The following is a 19,336-nucleotide window of genomic DNA, read 5'->3' as shown; positions in this document are numbered from 1 at the left end:
TGCTAAGTGTATGTGGATACTGTAATTTTCGAGCGTAATAACACTTCAGACCAGCTGAGGGCGACAAGTCATCTTTACACACGCTTCAAGTCACAGCGAGGAAGACCGGAAATCGGCATCCGGAAGCAAACGTTACACGCCTGTAAACAACTAGCCACCACTCAATCAGTTATAGAGTAACCGTTTTAAATCTATTTTTGTATTATAAACGTCTTCAGGTAAATATGTTAAAATACTTTTAAACCGTGACTCGGAAATAGTATAGTGGTAACGTTAACTTTATTAAAATGTATAACCCACGATGTGTCCATCGAGGCTAATTCCACTAAATTAACGTTGTTGCAGTGTCATGCTTTATATGGTTTACATGCAGTATGATTTGGCTTATGATTGTCGACCGTAAAACTTTCTAAATACAGTTCCTTCCGAGTTATTCTGTCAATAATCGTGCCATATATTAACCGACTAACTCCCAAAAGAGATCTTGTAAGTGATACTGAACAATAACTTCAGACATAACGTTAATACCGAAGACATTTAATCTTGGTTTACTGATTTACTATATACGGATGATGACGTTGCCTTTAACTTGAAGCAGGAATTTCTCAATATCTCTTCATATTGTCTTGCGTAGGAAGGTCATGGAGGAAAGTAAAACCCCAGAGGGGGCCGTGGATCTCGAGGAACCGAAGAAAATGACCCGAGAAGACTGGCGGAAGAAGAAAGAGCTGGAAGAGCAGAGAAAACTTGGAAATGCTCCAGCTGAGGTGGACGAGGAGGGAAAGTATGTTGAGATGATAAACACAACACTTCTGCATATCATTTAAAATCCATATAAGTGAGTCATATGAAATGTATTAAGGAAATCTGTGAAGAAGCTTGATTTTGTCAAAACGTCATCGCTACATACTTCTTTGTTTCCAGGGATATCAACCCTCATATTCCTCAGTACATCTCATCTGTCCCTTGGTACGTTGACCCCTCAAAGAGACCCACTCTTAAGCACCAGAGACCTCAGACCGAGAATGAGAAAGAGTTTACACCCATCGGGGAATGGTACAAGAGAGGTGTACAAGAAGTAAGCACAAATTTACCACAACTAAGAGACATCATTTATTAATTAGTTATAACTTGAGTAAGATTTTTTTTCTTTCCCTCCATGTAAACTAGAAATCAATCAGCACAAAATTCAGAAAAGGAGCTTGTGAAAACTGTGGTGCCATGACACATAAGAAAAAGGACTGTTTGGAGGTAAATTGCGTGATGCTATGTTAGCTGTTATAGTTGCACAATATTTCGATATCGAATTACGATTTTAAGAGGATGATGTAATGCTTTTAACAGAGGCCCAGGAAGGTTGGAGCAAAGTTTTCCGGCACAAGCATTGCCCCAGATGAGCACAGCCAGATTCAACTGGATTTGGATTATGATGGGAAGAGAGACAGATGGAATGGATATAACCCTGAAGATCACACACGAATTGTGGAGGAATACGGTAAAGTTGACCTGGTAAGTGTTGTTGTTTCTTTCATTTTCCTTGTGTTATTTTTTTTGTTATATTTGCAATGATATGGTCTGCTTCTACACAGCGCACAAGCCATGATGATGCTCATGTCTTGTTTGATTCCTTCTGATAGGCCAAGCGTACTCTGAAAGCTCAGAAACTACAAGAAGAGTTGGCATCTGGTAAACTAATAGATCAAGCTGTAAGTATTCACACGTTTTTATGTACATTTCAATCTTTTAACTTTTTAGCCTTAATATTACTTCTTGTGAGTGAGAGCTGTATGTGAATTTGATGATGTAAAATTGTTTACTTTTGTTCTTGTAAACTTTTCTTTTGTCTCTTTTTTTTGTTTGTTTGATTTAGAACTCAAGAAAACACGATGATGATGCACAGGTACATTTTACATTCCCTTAAAGCTGTAAAGGACTACATAATCATATGAACACCTATTTATTTATTGCCAAATAACAAAGTATATCTGGAATTTTCTTGGTGTGCTCAACCACAATTAATTCACTAAAACAACTAACAACAAAAGCACATATTCTACATGCATAAATTATTTCTACACCATTATGCAAGGTGAAATGCAGATCAAACAAAATCAGATGAGTTTAGGACATTACTATAGTATTCAAGAAACGTGCAGACTTTGTTTTAATTGTTTTAATGCGTCTGCCTAAGGGGAAAAGGAATGAATAGATACCACACTATAAATGAAAAGACCGCTCACTTTCTATGAGAGCTCTATAGAATCAGACCAACTTTAGATATTGCAATCTGTTTTACTTTATTTAAAAAATATAGTCTGGTGAGATTTCTTAATAATGCCTATCGAGTTGTCTTGTCACTGCTTTCAGCATTTGATTTGTCTCAATCAGGAGCACAGCAGTGAAGATGAGGATGAGGACAAATATGTTGATGACTTCGACATGCCCGGTCAAAACTTTGACTCCAAGAGACGTATTACAGTGAGGAACTTGAGAATCCGTGAGGACACTGCTAAGGTAAATTAATTTGACACAGTTGAGTGTTAAGTAAAGTAATGTACAGCCAGTCGGTTGTTATCACAGTATGTTTTCTCAGCTAATGCTGTCTTTATTTTACAGTACCTCAGAAATTTGGATCCAAATTCAGCCTACTACGATCCCAAGACTCGAGCCATGAGGGAGAACCCTTATTCGACCACTGGCAAGAATCCAGAAGAGTAAGTTCATTTTTCGAATGATTGCTTGAAACCTATAGCCACCTCACCTGCTAGAGAGATGTAAAATCTAACAAATATGTAACGACAAACTTGAAGTTTTTGGAGCACACACTTATTTACTGTTTTCAGTGTGTTTGTTCCTGTAGTTTTTTTCAGCTTGTTCTCAAAGTGTTGTGTTTGATTTGGCAGGGTGGGCTATGCTGGAGACAACTTCGTCCGCTACTCTGGGGACACCATCACTATGGCCCAAACGCAGCGTGAGTGATCTAGTTTTTCTACCTGATCTTTAATATGAGCTCCAATATTTTAACCAAACATTTAATTCAACTGGAGAATAATGTTCCAGCATTGTTTTGCGTGTCCTGTCTGCAGTCTTTGCTTGGGAAGCCTATGAGAAGGGATCTGAAGTTCACCTCCAAGCAGATCCAACCAAACTGGAGTTGCTCCATCAGTCCTACAAAGTCAAAAAGGATGATTTCAAGGAGAAACAGAAAGAGACCATCTTGGAGAAGGTACAGTGTAGAATCTTCCTACTTTCCAAATCTAAAAAATTCCCCTGTTCTCTGCTGGGTGTGTTGATGGGTTTGTGTTGTACCTCTCTGCAGTATGGTGGGGAGGAACACTTAGACGCCCCTCCTCGAGAGCTGTTGCTTGCTCAGACGGAAGAGTATGTTGAGTATTCTCGTCACGGGGCTGTGCTGAAAGGACAGGAAAAGGCTGTGGCCCGCTCTAAATATGAGGAGGATGTGCTTCTTAATAACCACATGGTAAGTCTGGTTATCCGGCACGGTTGGGAATGCACAAGTTATGTATTTTGTTTTATGGATGTAAAGAGATTTTGCATTTTGGTTTCTGCAGTGTATCTGGGGATCTTTTTGGAGAGATGGCTATTGGGGCTACAAATGTTGCTACTCGATGGTGAAGCAGAGTTACTGTACAGGGGATGCTGGCAAGAAAGTAACGGTGAGTGTCATATGCAGTTCTTATCTACATAATTGTCTGCACTTAATGATGCTAATAAATAGTGGTCTACATCTTTAAATATTTGCATGATGATGCAACCCATGCCACTAAGTGTCAGTATAATTTGGGGTATAACATTTTTCTCCTTTTTTCAGAACAATTCTTGTGTTCCGTTTGAAGAGGATGTGGAGGAGGAGGCTCAACAGAACGAAGAGCCAAAGACTCTTTTACAGGTACCTTAACATTTTCCAAACCAAGCACGTCTGGAAGTTGATTGATTTCAATTTAACTGAAATGTGTCGTTGCAGATGCACCAGGAAAAGATGAAGGAAAAGAAAAAGAAAAAAAAGAGCAAGAAACACAGTAGCAAAGATTCAGATAGCAGTGATGAGGATGATGAAGCAAAGAAGAAAGAGAAGCTGAAGAAGGTGAGTGTCCCCTCCTTCTTACTGCCACACACACACACATCTTCACAGTTAAGATGCTTCTGTTTGTAAAATGTTCCCATTTTAAAAGAATTGAATGTATGTTTTTGTGCAGGCATTGAGTGCGGAGGAGCAGAGACTGAAACAGGTGGCTGAAATTATGCTGCTGGACGAGAGGAAGCGGCCGTACAACAGCATAAAGGAAGTCGTTGAACCCACAGAGGAGGAGATGGAAGCCTTCCGCATGAAACGTTACAGAGCTGATGACCCCATGGCTTCTTTCCTCGGACAGTGAATAAAAACATGACTCAAATGTGTCTTGTACTGAACCGCAGAAGCTTCAGTTTCTTCTGTCTGTCATTAACATATAGACCATTGTTTTAAAGTAAATATGGGAATATGTTATACTCTATTAGAGACTTGTAAATCTTTCCTGTTTTTTAAAATGTTGTATAAAACTGTGGAAGCTTACCTTGTAAGAATTTTGGTCAGTCACAAGTAATCTTCTGAAAGTTTTCAGAAATTTCTTTTTTGACAGTATGTGACAAAGTATTGTGTCATTAGTCTTGTAAATATAAATTGCGCAATAAATCACAAATGGGTCATGTTTGTGGGATTTTCTCTTTATTTAACAAATATCCTCCCGAAGGTTTTCAAATTGAATAATAAAAATAAACTGACCAGAGGTTTACATTATAAAGTCGTCTATTTAGTTTCTCATGTTTTTGTCATCATGAATCTCAAGAAATTCCCCAATACTTGTGTATAACAAGCACACAGCACTCTGCTGCCATTCTACTCTACACTGACGTTATACATTTATTCTCATTTTTATTGATTTGCAAGTTGCAGTATTATGATATAACAAACTCATTGAATCCCCTCCCCCAATGTGTTCAATTGCCTCATGTGTGAACTATCTGGCAAAGCACGTCAGTACTTAAACTGGGTGGATGCTTGCAGAGTTGTCAGAAAAACAAGTCTTAACAAATCCATTCACAAAACTTGTTTATTTTTTTCTTGGCGACAAGCGAAGCTGGATCTTTTTACTTGGTTTTGCTGTGTATCTATCATTCCACTGGTGAGGGCTTGTGCCAATGCATGCTTTATTACTATTTTAAATTTCCGATAATTTCATATCAAATGAATGGAGATGTTTTAGGCCTATGTAGCCTAAGTGCACTTGTTCTTTATAACAAAGTTGAGCCTTGCTTTTATTGTGGTGTGTATTTGCTTTATTTCGTCACTTAATGTTATCCATTCTTAGCTAAATGTTCACTTTCAAGGAATGGAAATTCCCCAAGAAAGTTTGGCCTCACCCTCATCTGTTCTGTTCGCAGGCACAGCTGCATCATGTATCAGTTTCCGCTGGCCGTGTGCCTGCTGTCTCTCTTCTCTCAGCTGACTGTGAACGCCGCCATCAAGAAAGGACGCAACTACACAATTCATTCATCTCAGCTCAGCTGCAGTCTGCCAGGCCCTCAGGGTCCTCCAGGGAGTCCAGGTTTACCAGGTCCCAGCGGCAATGCAGGCAAGATGGGCATGCCAGGTGTCGATGGTCAGGATGGCAAAGATGGTGACAAAGGTCACACGGGAGAGAAAGGTAACAGGTTTTAACATTTATATTAGTGTGTTTTCCTATCATCTAGACATTTGAGATTTGTTTATTCCGGAATATCAGGTGAACAGGGTCGTCCAGGCAATCCTGGTAAACATGGACCACTAGGACGTCCAGGAATTATTGGAAAGGCAGGGCCTAGGGGCCTGAAGGGAGTGCGAGGAGCACCTGGTGTGTCTGGAGCTAATGGGACAAAAGGAGCGATGGGAGATGTAGGAGAGACCGGTTCACCTGGAGGGTGTGATTGTGGAACAGATGCGCGTTCTGCGTTCTCAGTAGCGGTAACCAAGAGTTACCCAAAGGAACGCACGCCAATCCGCTTCAACCGAATTTTAATGAACGAGGGTGGCCATTACAATGCTTCCAGTGGCAAGTTTAACTGTGCCATACCTGGTGTGTATTACTTTACATATGACATCACGTTGGCTAACAAGCACCTGGCAATCGGGCTGGTCCACAACGGCCAGTACAAGATCAGAACATTTGATGGCAACACAGGAAACTATGATGTAGCTTCAGGTTCAACAGTACTCCGACTGCAGAAAAGAGATCAGGTTTGGCTTCAGATCTTCTATTCAGAACAAAATGGACTATTCTTTGATCCATTCTGGACTGATAGTGTCTTCACAGGTTTTCTCATTTATGCTGATCAGGTTGCTCCAGGTGAAGTGAATGCGATGACAAATTCAGGATCATCTTGACTTTCTCTTGTTTGTGTACGTATTGTTTTTTTCACATTAGCAAATTGCCCTCTGTGTTTCCAGATTCACTTTACTAAAATCAATACAGAAAATTGGACCTAACTGAGGAGGAGACTTAAAAGACAAACAGATTACAAAACACCACAAAGGTAAAAAACAAAGAAGTGACATTTGTGCCATATCATCACCAACATTATTTTTGCTTTTTCAAGACAGTAGTTATATTATGAAACGACTGGATTGTTGTCATTCAATGAAAACTTTTAAAAAGCAAAAATGTATGGCAATTCTTTGTTTTTTTTATTAATGATGTATTTGTTTTTACTTATAGTTTATTCACTGTAAAGAATGATGTGTTAACACATTATTGTAACTCATCAAAATAATTTTAAGGGATAATTCACCCAAAAAATGACAATTCTGTCTATAGTTACTCGACCTGTTCCAAACCATACATTTTTTTGTTCTGTTGAACACAAAGAAAGATATTTTGGCAAATGTTAGCAACAAAGATTTATGGGGCACCATTGACTCCCATAGTACAAAATACATATAATTTATTTGTTCTGTTAAATATAAAATGAAATATTCGAAAGTTTTTAGGAAAACACACAGTTCTGGGGTACCTTTGACAACCATTAAAAACAATTTCTACTATATGGTAGAGTAAATGATGACAGAATTTTCATTTTTGGGTTTTTATACCTTTTTATACATTTATAAAAACAATTATAAAAACTGCAACTAAATGTTTAAGTCAATGTAATATTATTTAAATTCACATGTAAGCCAGTTTAATGAAACTTAAAATTTACAGGAGCTTTGGAACTCAAGTTGAAATAGTTAGGTTTTTACAGTAAATACATCATTTCAGAGGACATTTCATGTTTTTATTGTCTAGTAATAGAATCAAATTTTCTACGGAAGAATCAATGCGTTATTTCTGCTATAGTTAAAAATGACTATGACCTTCTATCTTTGGAACATGTATTTGTGTCCAAACATGCAGATACAAGCATTTGATCAATAGGCCTATTGGGGTCTAGGCAAACTGCCGTTCAAATATGATGTTATGTATTAGACATTCATGTCAGCATATGTGTGTCATGCAGAATCCGTACACTTTTTGTCCCACCGCAAAAAGAACATGAAATGATAGGCTATATAAAACACTGCCCGTCCAAAGAAAGAGCAAATAGTTAAGAGCCTCCGATTGGATTGGCAGTCCGTGTATATAAATGACATATTTTACCTTTTTTTGCAAATAAGACTACTTGTATTTCTAATGGGCTGTTTATAACTGTATACATCAATAAGTTTGCTATGACAAAAATATAAGCATCTCTTCCCTGCATCAAACTTCCTTGGAATATGCGGCCGGTCGCGCGAACCGTGCAGTGTACGTCAGTGATGATTACGTACTCGCGTACCAATACGTCTCGGCATATTCTGCATTCTGATTGGCCGTACACGCGTACGTTCCTCCTAATATGGCTTGCTTCGCTAAAAGCACGGGTTGTCCCTTGGCCGTAGGACTGAACCATTTGGAGTTATGTAGGGTTGAACCGTACCACAATATATAATTATATTCTTATCACACAAATATTTAGATTTTTGTTCAAAAATATAAATTATAATAGAAGTATGTATGTTACAAACAGAGAAATACTCTAATTTCATAAGTTATATTAACACTATTTGAAAAATCATTCTATGGGAGTCACCTATCTAAAGATAGACGATGTGTCGCTCTTAAGTCATGAAACATCATACCGGCTTTTTCCATACACTAAAAAGACAACTTAACGCTTCAAGAAATTGTCTCTAAATGGCTGAGACAACTCACACGTTATTTTCATGGAGATAAGTAAACGTATTTTTGGTTTAGTCAAACTTTAAAACAGTCGAACCGCTTTAAACTACGGACTGTCAATCGAAGAAAGAATGCATCCGGCTCGACGCTGTTCGTCGCTTCTTCACCGAGACCTGACCGCCCTGTGTCTCTCATCACTGGGGACACATCGAAATAAATCCGCAAACGTCACGCTGAAGAATTCACGACACTGTCATCAAAGTGCTCATCTTCCTCCACAGAGGTCAAACTCGTCTCCTGTTCTACAAGGTAATGCACTATAAAAGATTGTTACATGCTTGTGTGTACTTACTTATACAATTTGGTTAGTAGATACGGGTTTGACTTACGTTTCCGTATTGTGAGATTGCTCGCACTTTAGGTAAGGAATTCATGTTTTATTCGACGCAATGTCAGAACATTGGTTACACATTCCGGTCTAAACAAACGGAATTTAAGTAGAAATGTCATAATTTTAGGACTGTATTCATTTTCTTTCCTCACACTGTCTCGTCCTGCCCTGAATGCCGATAGCAGGTGACTCATGTAACGTAATACGTCAGGTAGTCAAACGAGCTGGAAAGTAATGACTTACCCTGTAAGGGGGATAGATACAAACAGATCATTCGAAATGTATTCAAATGAATTGGTTTAATTATATCCCATTATCTATTGCCTCTGCTTTACTTATTCATGCATAGCTAATAGATGTGATTAATTCAGTAAATGTTTTATAAACAATGTCCCCGTGCATTCATAGTCATTTTCAACCTGAAAGAACTGTTTGTTTGTTGTTCTGTACTAGGATCTATTCCAAGTGTACTTTCTAGGTAACTTGATAGTCAGTGCTAAAGGTCAGTGTAGCGTCCAGATAGCGTCTCCTAATGTTCGCACGGCAATGGTTTCAGGCTGTGCATACTAAACATCGAAGAGTGATATAATCTCTTGACGTGCCAAATGTTACATCACCAAAGCAGCAAAGGTTGGCTTAAAAAAAGGTACGCACGCAGGTCATGCTGGGTAAGCAAATATGAACCCTTCTCTTCCATATACATAACAGGTCAATTTATTGAGGTGATATGAGTTTATTGAATGAAATTCTACACTGAGACGTACTCTTTAATCTATAGATGAAGTAAGATATGTTCTCTAATGCTGGAGTGGAATTCGCCTTTAATCCGATATTTGCTGCCGTTCACAAGAACAAAATATTTGTATCTTCAGCTGCGCGCGCAGCAAGACCCTTGCCCGTGGAAGACGCCCGGGTTTGAATGCACGAGCACCGCTTGCGAGCCGCGTTTCCCCGCATACCGCGTGTTTCCCTCTGAAAACGAACTGGAGAGACGCGACTGCCGCGTACCGTGTGAATCCAGCATTAGCGTGCGCTTATTATGCAGGCATGCATCAGGTCCCTCTCGTGGTTTTCAAATGAGTCATTGTTCGGAATGAATTGTGGGGGAAGGACAGGCACGCTGCTGGTTCGTTCAGGAACCTCTTTGTGTAGCACGCTCACACACAGACACACAGTCATATCCGCAACCCCAGAATCTTCGCACATGCCAGAAGACAGTGATTTAAGCTGAATGGGAGGATGCTGATGTTCTCTCTCTGGCATTGGATCACCATTGGATCGCATTGACTGGATTTTCTTGTAATCAAAGACACGACATTATTAGTTTGCTTGCATCTGAGAACAAAGACATTAGGAGGAAAAGAAGATAACAAGAGGTAGTGTTGAGATGTGTGTTTAAGACAAATATTAGACCTAAATGTTTGATTTGACTGTGTGAACCACAAACGGGGATAAGGCAAGAATGTTTTCAAATGATTTTAGTGTTTGGTTTATGCTATCATCACTACTACTAAGACTAGTGTACTACGAAAGGTTGTCGGGTCACAATTTCAACACACTAGATTTGTATGTAAATTGTGCGTATGTAAGGTGTTATATTGTTTGTATGTGTTTCTGTAGCGTGTCAGATGGGAAGCAGCAGCAGCAGCAGTAGTAGACTCTTCAGTTCTCTGGCTCAGACTCTGAGCAGTGCTCCGCTGGCAGACCCACATGTGGATAGCGACGACTACGAATACGAGCAGGCTGACCGGGATGCCCTCTTGCGTGAATGCGAAGAGGTTTTGAGGAATCGTCCTCCTCGCCTGCACCGGGACATTATGAAGATCCGAGCCAGCTCGCTGCAGAATGAACCCATTCGCATTATGCAGTGGAACATTTTAGCGCAAGGTACATATTTTGACTCCTTATGTATTTGAATGAATGTTTAGCTCCATCTTTGTTGCTTTAAATGTGATCTTAATAAATAATTTTCATTGTTATATGTCTACAGCTTTAGGTGAAGGAAAGGACGGTTTTGTGCGTTGTCCGATGGAAGCCTTAAACTGGTCTGAGAGAAAATATCTTATTTTAGAAGAGATCCTTACATACAGACCAGACGTGCTGTGCCTGCAGGAGGTGGATCACTACTTTGACACTTTCCAGCCTGTATTAGCCAGCTTGGGCTATCAAAGCAGCTTCTGCCCCAAGCCGTGCTCCCCCTGCTTGGATGTTCACAACAACAATGGTCCAGATGGATGCGCTCTGTTCTTCAACCGCCAACGTTTCCAGCTGCTCCAAACCAACCACCTCAGACTGTCCGCAATGATGCACAAGACCAACCAGGTGGCCATTGTGGCTACGCTTCGCTGTAGGCTCACGGGACAAGTCTTCTGTGTGGCAGTAACTCATCTGAAAGCCCGGAGCGGGTGGGAGGCATTTCGGAGTGCACAAGGGGCTCATCTCCTCCAGCAGCTCTGTAACATCACCACTCAGTCTTGTCCAGAGATGGACCAGGAGGAAGGAATTCCATTGGTGGTATGTGGAGATTTCAACGCTGAGCCAAGCGAGGAAGTGTATAGACGCTTCATGACGTCCCCACTGGGACTGGACAGTGCGTACAAGTGTCTTAGTGAGGACGGGACTACAGAACCGCCTTATACTAGTTGGAAGATCCGTCCTAGCGGAGAGAGCTGCTCCACGTTGGACTACATTTGGTACACGGAAAGAGCGTTCCGTGTGGATGCTGTGCTGAAGATACCCAGTGAAGAGCAGATTGGGCCAGACCGGCTTCCCTCTTACCATTACCCCTCTGACCATCTGTCTCTGGTGTGTGACCTCAGCTTCAATGAGCAGCCTCATAGGCTTATGTAGCTGTCAATCATTAGTGCTATTCAATAGTTTTCCAGAGACATTCCTAGAGCATGTGTGAGTGTTTGTCTGAATGCATTACATTTGTATTAGAATGTATATTATGTCATTCACATAACCCTTATGTGTACCTGCTGAAAAAGGTCTTAATACACTTCTGATGGACTGATGTAAATGCATTTATTTTCCTGGATGGACATTACTGATGCTTTTATTGTTTGTAATACAGAGGTTGTGCAATAGTCTGTCATTTATTATGTGCTGAATGATATCATGATCTCAGGAAGACACACATTTCTTGAAACAGTAGCACACATGAAAAGAAGTTTATATTTATATGACTGTTTCTCCTTTAAATTATTGTAATCACCAATATGTTTGCAAATGGAAAATAATATAAAAGTGTAACACATTTTGAATGGATGTGGTCTCTTTTTATTTTTAAAGCTGTTTGGAACAGTTAGGTGGGATTTTCCATCTGTATTGATAGACAGTAAGAGTTCAGAAAAGTGTAATTTATTTTAAATGCATACAGATAGAATGTTCAGACAAATTTACTTAACAAATCCTCCTGAGGGAATGCATTTAGTTGAAGATGTAATGGGATATATTTTTCTTATAGGACACATTCATATAAGTGACGAATAAAGTTTGGCAAAAAGTTGCATACAAAACTTGTGCCTGAGAGAATTTGAAGAAAAGGATCTCTTATTAGATTCAGCTCACTCCACTATAATGAGAGTATTGAATGCAATGCTACCCTGCAAACTAGATCACCCTGATGCGGTCATATAAGAGTTATGAAAGTCCCCTGCCATATTCCTTCAAGTACAGTGGCAAGCGGTTCAAAGCTATTCCTATATGAGCATAAATTATAACATCTTAAACAGAGAAAACACACGACAGTGATTTGACTTGCTGAATGTAACAATTTCGTTCTTTCTTGGAAACGTCTCGCTGTTTTCTAAGACTGTCCTAAAGACAATGGCAAATTATTCTATTCTGGTCTACATCTGAGCCAATCGGATTGCTAAAACTCTGCGAAAGGCTTTGCTCTACATCACCGCAAACACTAACAGAGCTCTGGCAAATATTACATAAGTCACAGATAATAAAGTCTCTCAAATGAACATTAAGCTGTATATTTAGGGACAGTTATATTCAGAAATGGATGCTAACAGACTTGGTGTTTCAATAGTTTCAACAAAACAATAGTACTGAAGTGACTTTATTACCAAAGGTCCAACAAAATATATTTATGATCACACTCATGACAATACTAATATAGGTCATATGACCTGAAAAAGATGGTCAACTTTATAAGGTCATGAAGATCAGTTAACAAAATTACTTTTTGCACACAAAATGAAACAAAAACAAAGCTGGTAATTTTTTTTTGCATAATTTGTTTTCTATATTTAAATCTACTTGGATACGTTTTAGCATAAGAATACAACAAAATATATGCTTCATATATTGAATATTCAATTGACTGTATTTCAGACATTTTCTTTCCTTTTCTGTACATGTATGATGAACAAAAATGATTCGCAATGTACAAAGCCACGGATGCATGGTACACAAAAAAGACACAGTGGAGAAACATGAGAAAATTATTTTGAAAGATTGAAATTAAACAAACACAAAAATGTAATGTCCTTCGGAAAACAGTTCTCTTTGAACTGTGAAAAACACTTCCTGGTATAAAATATAAAAAATCTCATATTTACAGAAAAAAATTATAATGAGAAGGAGAAAGGTGACCTAAGGCGGCTTGTTGTTTTTATCATTCACTACCACAGCGATGTATGTATATGCACAGATTCTCACATACTCCAGGTGAGCACAAGCAACTCAGCTGGCAGCCTCTTTTCACCCATGTGATTTACAATCTTTAGCACCAATTGAAGTTCATTCCTACAGCATCACAGCACAGACACTTTGCTATAATAAAGCAAGACTTGAATAGATTAACGCAAGGAAAGAAAGAAAAAAGCCCAGGTTTGATGCTATGCACGGTGGTTATAGTGTTGGGGAGTGTCTGAGCTGTAGTGCTGGATCATCCATTTCACACGAGACACAGCCACCATTCCAAGACCCTTATTTATTACAACTTTCACTATCAGTATCTGCATTACAAGTGCTGTTATTGGTTCCTGTGTATATTTCGCAGGAAGTCAATGTTTACTCAGCTCTGTGTGTTTGTGGGGATTGTCTGTGTTACTGCAGTGGTCCCTGCAGAACTGTCAACAGTAACTTCAGAAGTCTCGACCTTTACAATAGTTACATCCTGTAGAGACATTGCAGGCTGTTTGTTCGGCACCACAGTCACAGCTGGCTGTGTGGTCACCATAGTAACTGGAGCCGAGGTTCCAGGTGCGGCCATGTTAGAGGGGACAGCAAGCTTCAGAACGTGGGTGTTGGTGGTTGGCACGGTCACAGGGGAAAGCGTGCTCAGTGTAATGGGAGTGCCAGCCTTGCCTGGTACAGTGGGAAGGGTGATGAGCTGCAAGGTGATTCTCTCGCCGCTTTGGCCCTGCGCTGGTACTAGTGTCGGCACAGCCTGGAGAAGCACTTTGCCTCCCATGAGTGAGCTGGAAGCAGGGAGGAATTGAGGGCGAACAGTGGGAGAGTTGACAGCTACAGTGGAGACTTTCTGACCCTGTGATGTCATGAGAAAAGGGACTTGCATGGCAAAACGTACCGTCCTACAAAATAATGAAGAACAAAGGATCAAACACTTCATCTAGAACTAGGAAATCAAACAATTAAGATGATCATTGCCGAAATTAAATATCGAAGTTAAATTACTTATTTTTGTTCTCAAAAACAAAATTGATTTTGTAATGAAGACACCTAGATAAATAATAACATATCTTAATATCATACCCGGGGGCTGTCGCTGTGTTGGCTGTCGACTGCTGCAGGGTAATAAATGCATCTTGTCCTGAGGTTAGATTGAAGATTTTAGGCACAGCAGTAGAGGAGACCACCTCCACTTTCCCCTTCTGATTGTTGCGATTAACTCCAGCTGGAGTTTCTTTCTGGCCTTCATCAATGCTGTCATCGTCGTCGTTATCTATGAAGACAATATCTTTCGGCATCTCCTTAAACTGGTACACGAGTCTTTGGCCTTCTACTTTTGCTAAAATGCCCCGCTGGTAGTAATACCTATATAAAGCAGTATGTTAATTCCACTGGTATCATTTCAAGAAAGTAAATCTAGGTATCTGAAACAACAGACGAAACATTACCTGAGTGCTCTCCCCATTGTTTCATAGTTCATGTCAGGTTTATTCTTATGTCTGCCCCATAATTTAGACACTGCTTTGGAATCGACAAGCTTGAAAATGCCCTTCTCTTTCTGAGTCCACTTTATGTATTTTGGACAAGTTTCCTTATCCTGCAGGAGGTCCAACAGGAACTCCCATAGATAAGTAGTCGAGCCTAGAAAACACACGTTAGGATTTTTGCACCCTGGAAAAGATTATCTTACACATACAAGTAAACAGAAACATTTACCCTTGCTATCCTTTGATTTCCTCTTATAGACCAGATCCAGTGAACCATCGGCGCAATTTCGGGGAGTTCTAGGTTTTCGTCCTGATGGAGAACATTGCACATATTACATGTTTTATTAATTACATTTTATGAATTAATTACCATTGGGAAATTAAAATCATTTAGAAATGAAATCTGAGAAAAAAACAAAGCTAAAAGTGCCCATTTTGCAGCGGGGTTGATGTAAAAAAAATGTATATACTTGAGTAGGATCGATGAAAAAAACCATCCAACTTATGCTTAAAAATCTCTATTGTTTACCTCTTTTCTTCTTCAGTAATTCTGTCTGCTGCAGAACAACAATGTCATTTGTAGCAGGTCCTATATCCTCAGTTCTCACCTCCACTTCCACCTCAGATAAAAGCTCCTCTGCAGAGATAAGAACTTGATTATTACTTACTAACTATGCTTGTTTTTATTCAAGTAAAGCAACAGGAGTGCCACAACAGGATATGCAGTACATTTTAGGCCTGCGTGTAATCACACACCTGCGCTGCGATCCCCCTGCAGACTGGCTGGTGAATCCATGTGCAGCAGTGCTTCGGCTGCTTCAATCGTTTTGTCATGTACCGAGTCCTCCACTATGAACGAGAAAAAAAGTTCTTCTTGACACTAATAACAACACATTCAGAAAAGTTTTACTAACTGTGGAACATAAGCTTAACAAGTAATGCTTATTATTATGAATTGTTTTGATAGAAAGCTAGCCTAAATAATGAAATAGAATGTTTATTTGCATTTATGTGCTTATTTTGTTCATCTAGTATCCAAATTTTCATAGCTCTTCGTTCATTGGCTAAACTGTAGCTAGCGAAAGAGCAGTAGCAACGACTGGTCAGGTAAGCTGTCACTCAACGCCCATAAAACACTTCCGCCCTGAACTGAACACAAACAAAAGGGAATTTCTTATTAATAAACAAATCAAATATTGCACAAAGCAAGGTTTACAATTATATTTCTCGACATCGATAACAAATATGATTTGCTTTTTACTGTAGACTTGCTTCGAGCACAATGCAATACTAAAACAATTCGCAAAAGTAAATTCGTGCATAACTTTGGTTAATCTCGAATGTCATCAATGAAAAACAGAACCGTTAGGTAATAGGGACGGACAATCATATCGTAAAGAAAATAAACTGCTTATTTAAAACATTTTTTTCACAATTGTCAACCATGAAACACAATATTTCTGCGAATTAAGTTACAAACACTATAGCGAACAACGTGCCCGAGAAGCGAAAAAGAAAACAAACACACTTCCTGGTTTCCGACAGTCACTAGCATCCATCCGCTAGAATGAACAACATAAAACAAACATACCGTAGCAAACAAAACAAAAATGAAATACAAAAACGATGATTATTTTACAAATGCAAAATAACTATGTCGTTAAAACTAACTGGATATCAATTATTTAATGTTACTTGAATTTGGCGCAGCGGATCCACGACAGCTTTTCACTTCCTGGTTTCTCACTCAAGCGTTTTTGCATCATTTACCTCTACATGAGGCAAGCGCTCTTTACCCCAAATCACGTGATTCATCATGTTTAACTATATTGTTTTTAATACGTTTTAGCGTTTACAAGATTCAAGTATGCGTTTCCAATGACATATTTTCTATCTTAGAATACAAGTTATTAAAAACGCCAGGCGGTTTTCTTCTCAACTACAAAAACAATAATACAATACACAAGTACTAAATATTCTCAATGTACATATACTTTTTCCTTCTCGATCTTCTCCAATTTCCGCTAAAGGCCACAAGATGTCTCTCTTTAGCTGTTTATGTTGGTATCTCCTATCCCTCCCTAGAGTCATATTTCTTATACAGTTTTGGTTGTGTGAAAGATGTTCATCATTACAAAACCTTTGCAGTTAACTTGAAACTGCAAAGTGATAGAGGGCTCTTTTTATTTTCCAAATAATTACACATCAGATTAGATCATACAAATCTACAAACACTCAAAAACAGAGGCACATCCGTTTATACTCTGACTGGCTATCCAACCAGACACAACACACAAATCATATGTACACTAATACATCCAGCTGTACATGTTCTTGAAGGCTGTAGAATTATTGCTCACCTGCTTCCATCTCTTGCAACTCCGTCTCCACAACTTGTTCTTCAGCCACATCTTGGACCATATAGGTATTCTGATCATCATAGACCAATACCTGAGCAGCATAGCACTGCTCCACTTCTGCACTATTCACCTGCTCCACTATCACGGCAGGACACTCATTCTCTCCATCAGTCTCTACCCCTTCAGGACAAACCTCCTGGCAATGAAACAGAAATCTTTCAATTAAGGATTTTGCACTTGTTTAAAATTAGTGTTTTCTTATATTCACATTACGTGCGTGCTTACGGTTCACGATTACATATGAACGGCTATTTCAATACATGGTCATTATTTAGCCCTTGTGTGTTTGTAGTGCAAATGTCACCTGCTGTGCCTCCTCATCTCCAGCAACATACTCCAGTATATTCCCTCCTCCATCTACAATCACCACTGAGGTCATGACTCATTCCTCTGTGTCAAAACTGCAAATATTCACTGGTCCCTGCTGATGACCTTGAGTGATGTCACAGCCTGAGAAGAAAAAAATATACTTAATATGTAACCTTAATTTATTGGCTCCTACTATCGATAAAACTATGGCAAGTAATTTTTTAATCTTTTATTGGGAAAGCCAGTTTGATATGGGTTTTTTTCTTATACATTTATTGGGATATGCTGCAATAATATTCACAAATGTAACATGTTTGTTTTGTGGTTGAGGGCAGGGATCAGTTACAATGCTTGTAATTTTTAATGGAAGTATCACATTGGAACACTGAAACCACACATAAGCATACGAAAAGTATTTTGTATAAGAAAGAGATTTGGGTGGGATATCGTATTTATATAGGAAGCAGCTACTCGGAGATGCTCATTATGTTCACGGGCAGATCTTTAGGCAATAAATCCACAAATGCAGAAAACAAAACAAGAAAACTGAAGAAGTGTGTATCCTGTTGGGGAAACAGCCATACAAACGGAATGTCAAAGTCTTTTTTTTAAGAAGAATAAAGCGAGTTGTGCCCTGCAGATGTGTTTCCCTCCGTCATTTATACCAGATAAGAACATTAACCATGTAGTTAACACCTCCACTTGAACAGACAGCTAAATCATTGACACCAAAACATTTTATAACTCGAAGACAAAATATGATGTTTGAGTTTTTTGGCCTTGAATTATATTTTGACATTCCGTCCTGCAAACACATCAGTACAGGATATAGATTTTAGAATCATGGAATACAGCTGCAAAGGGGTCAGAGGCCATTTTTAGTGAACAACTAAACGTTTTTAATAATACGTCCGTATATGGCTCGTTTCACCTTTTTTTGTGTCACAATTCGTATTTAAAATAATAAAACATTGCTTGCATAAACATTGTACCGAGTAGGGTCTGTTATTATTCAACTTCTCCTTTCAACAACCCAGTTGTTCTCTCGCAGAATGATTGTATATATCCAACGCATTCATCTGCATTTCCAAAGTTAATGACCCGTGTGCAGAAAAACAACACAAACGAATGCACTTTTACAAATACTAACGTTATCTAAAACCAAGTATGGATCAGACAGCTGCGTCAAACCTAATAAACATAAACCGCCAAAACAACCTACACAGCTTATAATGGTCGAAATGAAATTTCTTTAAATACGAATGATTGGTTTGGTGGGATAAGTCACAATATCTTACCGTTAATCGTTGTTTCTTGTCGTTTGGACCAATTTAGGCCGGTTGAATGCACTCTGTCATACGGTTAGCATGCTAATCATGCTAATGACAGATGGAATGGATAACGCTAAAGCTGCTCAAATTGCGCAGGATACTCACCAATGAAGCGCAAGCATGCATGAAATAGATATACGTCTATTTAAGTAATCTAACATTTAAAGGAAAGATGCGAGTTTGCAGGCTGCTTTGGTTTCGTTTGCAATGTTTTGCGTCGCTGGTTTTTGGCCTCCAGTTAACAGGATCGGACTGACGAACTGCGCAGCAACCACCCGTGACGTCACACGCCCGTCCAAAGTGCGCGCGCGCGCTCAAATTTCAATAAGCTCAAAGAATTAATATAATTAAAATGTACCATGATAATTACATACATCTACTATTTTTGATATCGCAGTACGAATAGTATCAAAGTCAAAGAAAAATACGTTTAATAAGTGCAAGATAAAATGCGTGCACGCGCACACAGTATATTAAAGTGGGAGAAAAGAGAAAATAAAAGTTCTGTCAT

General features: G+C 39.0%; 4 protein-coding genes across 7 annotated transcripts; 3 read left to right on the top strand and 1 right to left on the bottom strand.

Moving 5' to 3' along the window:
* The first annotated feature begins 76 nt into the window (after positions 1-76).
* On the top strand, positions 77-4,709 carry slu7 (SLU7 homolog, splicing factor). 2 transcript variants are annotated; one of them, XM_079479344.1, is made up of 16 exons: positions 77-218; positions 635-784; positions 925-1,078; positions 1,171-1,251; positions 1,345-1,509; positions 1,638-1,706; positions 1,871-1,900; positions 2,389-2,514; positions 2,617-2,714; positions 2,904-2,971; positions 3,087-3,226; positions 3,320-3,481; positions 3,573-3,677; positions 3,833-3,910; positions 3,986-4,105; positions 4,218-4,709. In XM_079479344.1, the coding sequence occupies exons 2-16, from the start codon at positions 642-644 to the stop codon at positions 4,395-4,397; spliced, it is 1,719 nt and encodes a 572-aa protein (XP_079335470.1). In that variant the 5' UTR covers positions 77-218; positions 635-641; the 3' UTR covers positions 4,398-4,709. The 2 variants fall into 2 exon arrangements, with proteins under 2 accessions (XP_079335470.1, XP_079335471.1); XM_079479345.1 differs by having other exon boundaries at positions 103-486.
* A 319-nt stretch (positions 4,710-5,028) lies between these two features.
* Positions 5,029-7,774, top strand: c1qtnf2 (C1q and TNF related 2). Its single transcript, XM_079480454.1, has 3 exons — positions 5,029-5,183; positions 5,443-5,705; positions 5,784-7,774. The coding sequence occupies exons 1-3, from the start codon at positions 5,056-5,058 to the stop codon at positions 6,419-6,421; spliced, it is 1,029 nt and encodes a 342-aa protein (XP_079336580.1). The 5' UTR covers positions 5,029-5,055; the 3' UTR covers positions 6,422-7,774.
* A 402-nt stretch (positions 7,775-8,176) lies between these two features.
* On the top strand, positions 8,177-12,142 carry nocta (nocturnin a). Of its 2 annotated transcripts, none has more exons than XM_079480452.1 (3): positions 8,177-8,543; positions 10,246-10,512; positions 10,616-12,136. In XM_079480452.1, exons 1-3 carry the CDS (start codon positions 8,366-8,368, stop codon positions 11,473-11,475), a joined length of 1,305 nt encoding a protein of 434 aa, XP_079336578.1. In that variant the 5' UTR covers positions 8,177-8,365; the 3' UTR covers positions 11,476-12,136. The 2 variants fall into 2 exon arrangements, with proteins under 2 accessions (XP_079336578.1, XP_079336579.1); XM_079480453.1 differs by lacking the exon at positions 8,177-8,543 and adding an exon at positions 9,292-10,001 and having other exon boundaries at positions 10,616-12,142.
* Positions 11,889-19,121, bottom strand: elf2a (E74-like factor 2a (ets domain transcription factor)). 2 transcript variants are annotated; one of them, XM_079480449.1, is made up of 9 exons: positions 18,793-19,121; positions 17,490-17,635; positions 17,126-17,321; positions 15,522-15,614; positions 15,295-15,402; positions 14,995-15,075; positions 14,727-14,919; positions 14,362-14,643; positions 11,889-14,180 (listed from the first exon to the last, which is right to left on the bottom strand). In XM_079480449.1, the coding sequence occupies exons 2-9, from the start codon at positions 17,562-17,564 to the stop codon at positions 13,661-13,663; spliced, it is 1,548 nt and encodes a 515-aa protein (XP_079336575.1). In that variant the 5' UTR covers positions 17,565-17,635; positions 18,793-19,121; the 3' UTR covers positions 11,889-13,660. The 2 variants fall into 2 exon arrangements, with proteins under 2 accessions (XP_079336575.1, XP_079336576.1); XM_079480450.1 differs by lacking the exons at positions 17,126-17,321; positions 17,490-17,635; positions 18,793-19,121 and adding an exon at positions 16,461-16,529.
* Positions 19,122-19,336: the final 215 nt, after the last annotated feature.

The sequence above is a fragment of the Barbatula barbatula genome (assembly GCF_947034865.1).
Source record: "Barbatula barbatula genome assembly, chromosome: 18".
Classification (NCBI taxonomy): Eukaryota; Metazoa; Chordata; class Actinopteri; order Cypriniformes; family Nemacheilidae; genus Barbatula; species Barbatula barbatula.
The sequence above is the reverse complement of the archived record's forward strand: the minus strand, read 5'-3'. Positions and strand labels throughout refer to the sequence as shown.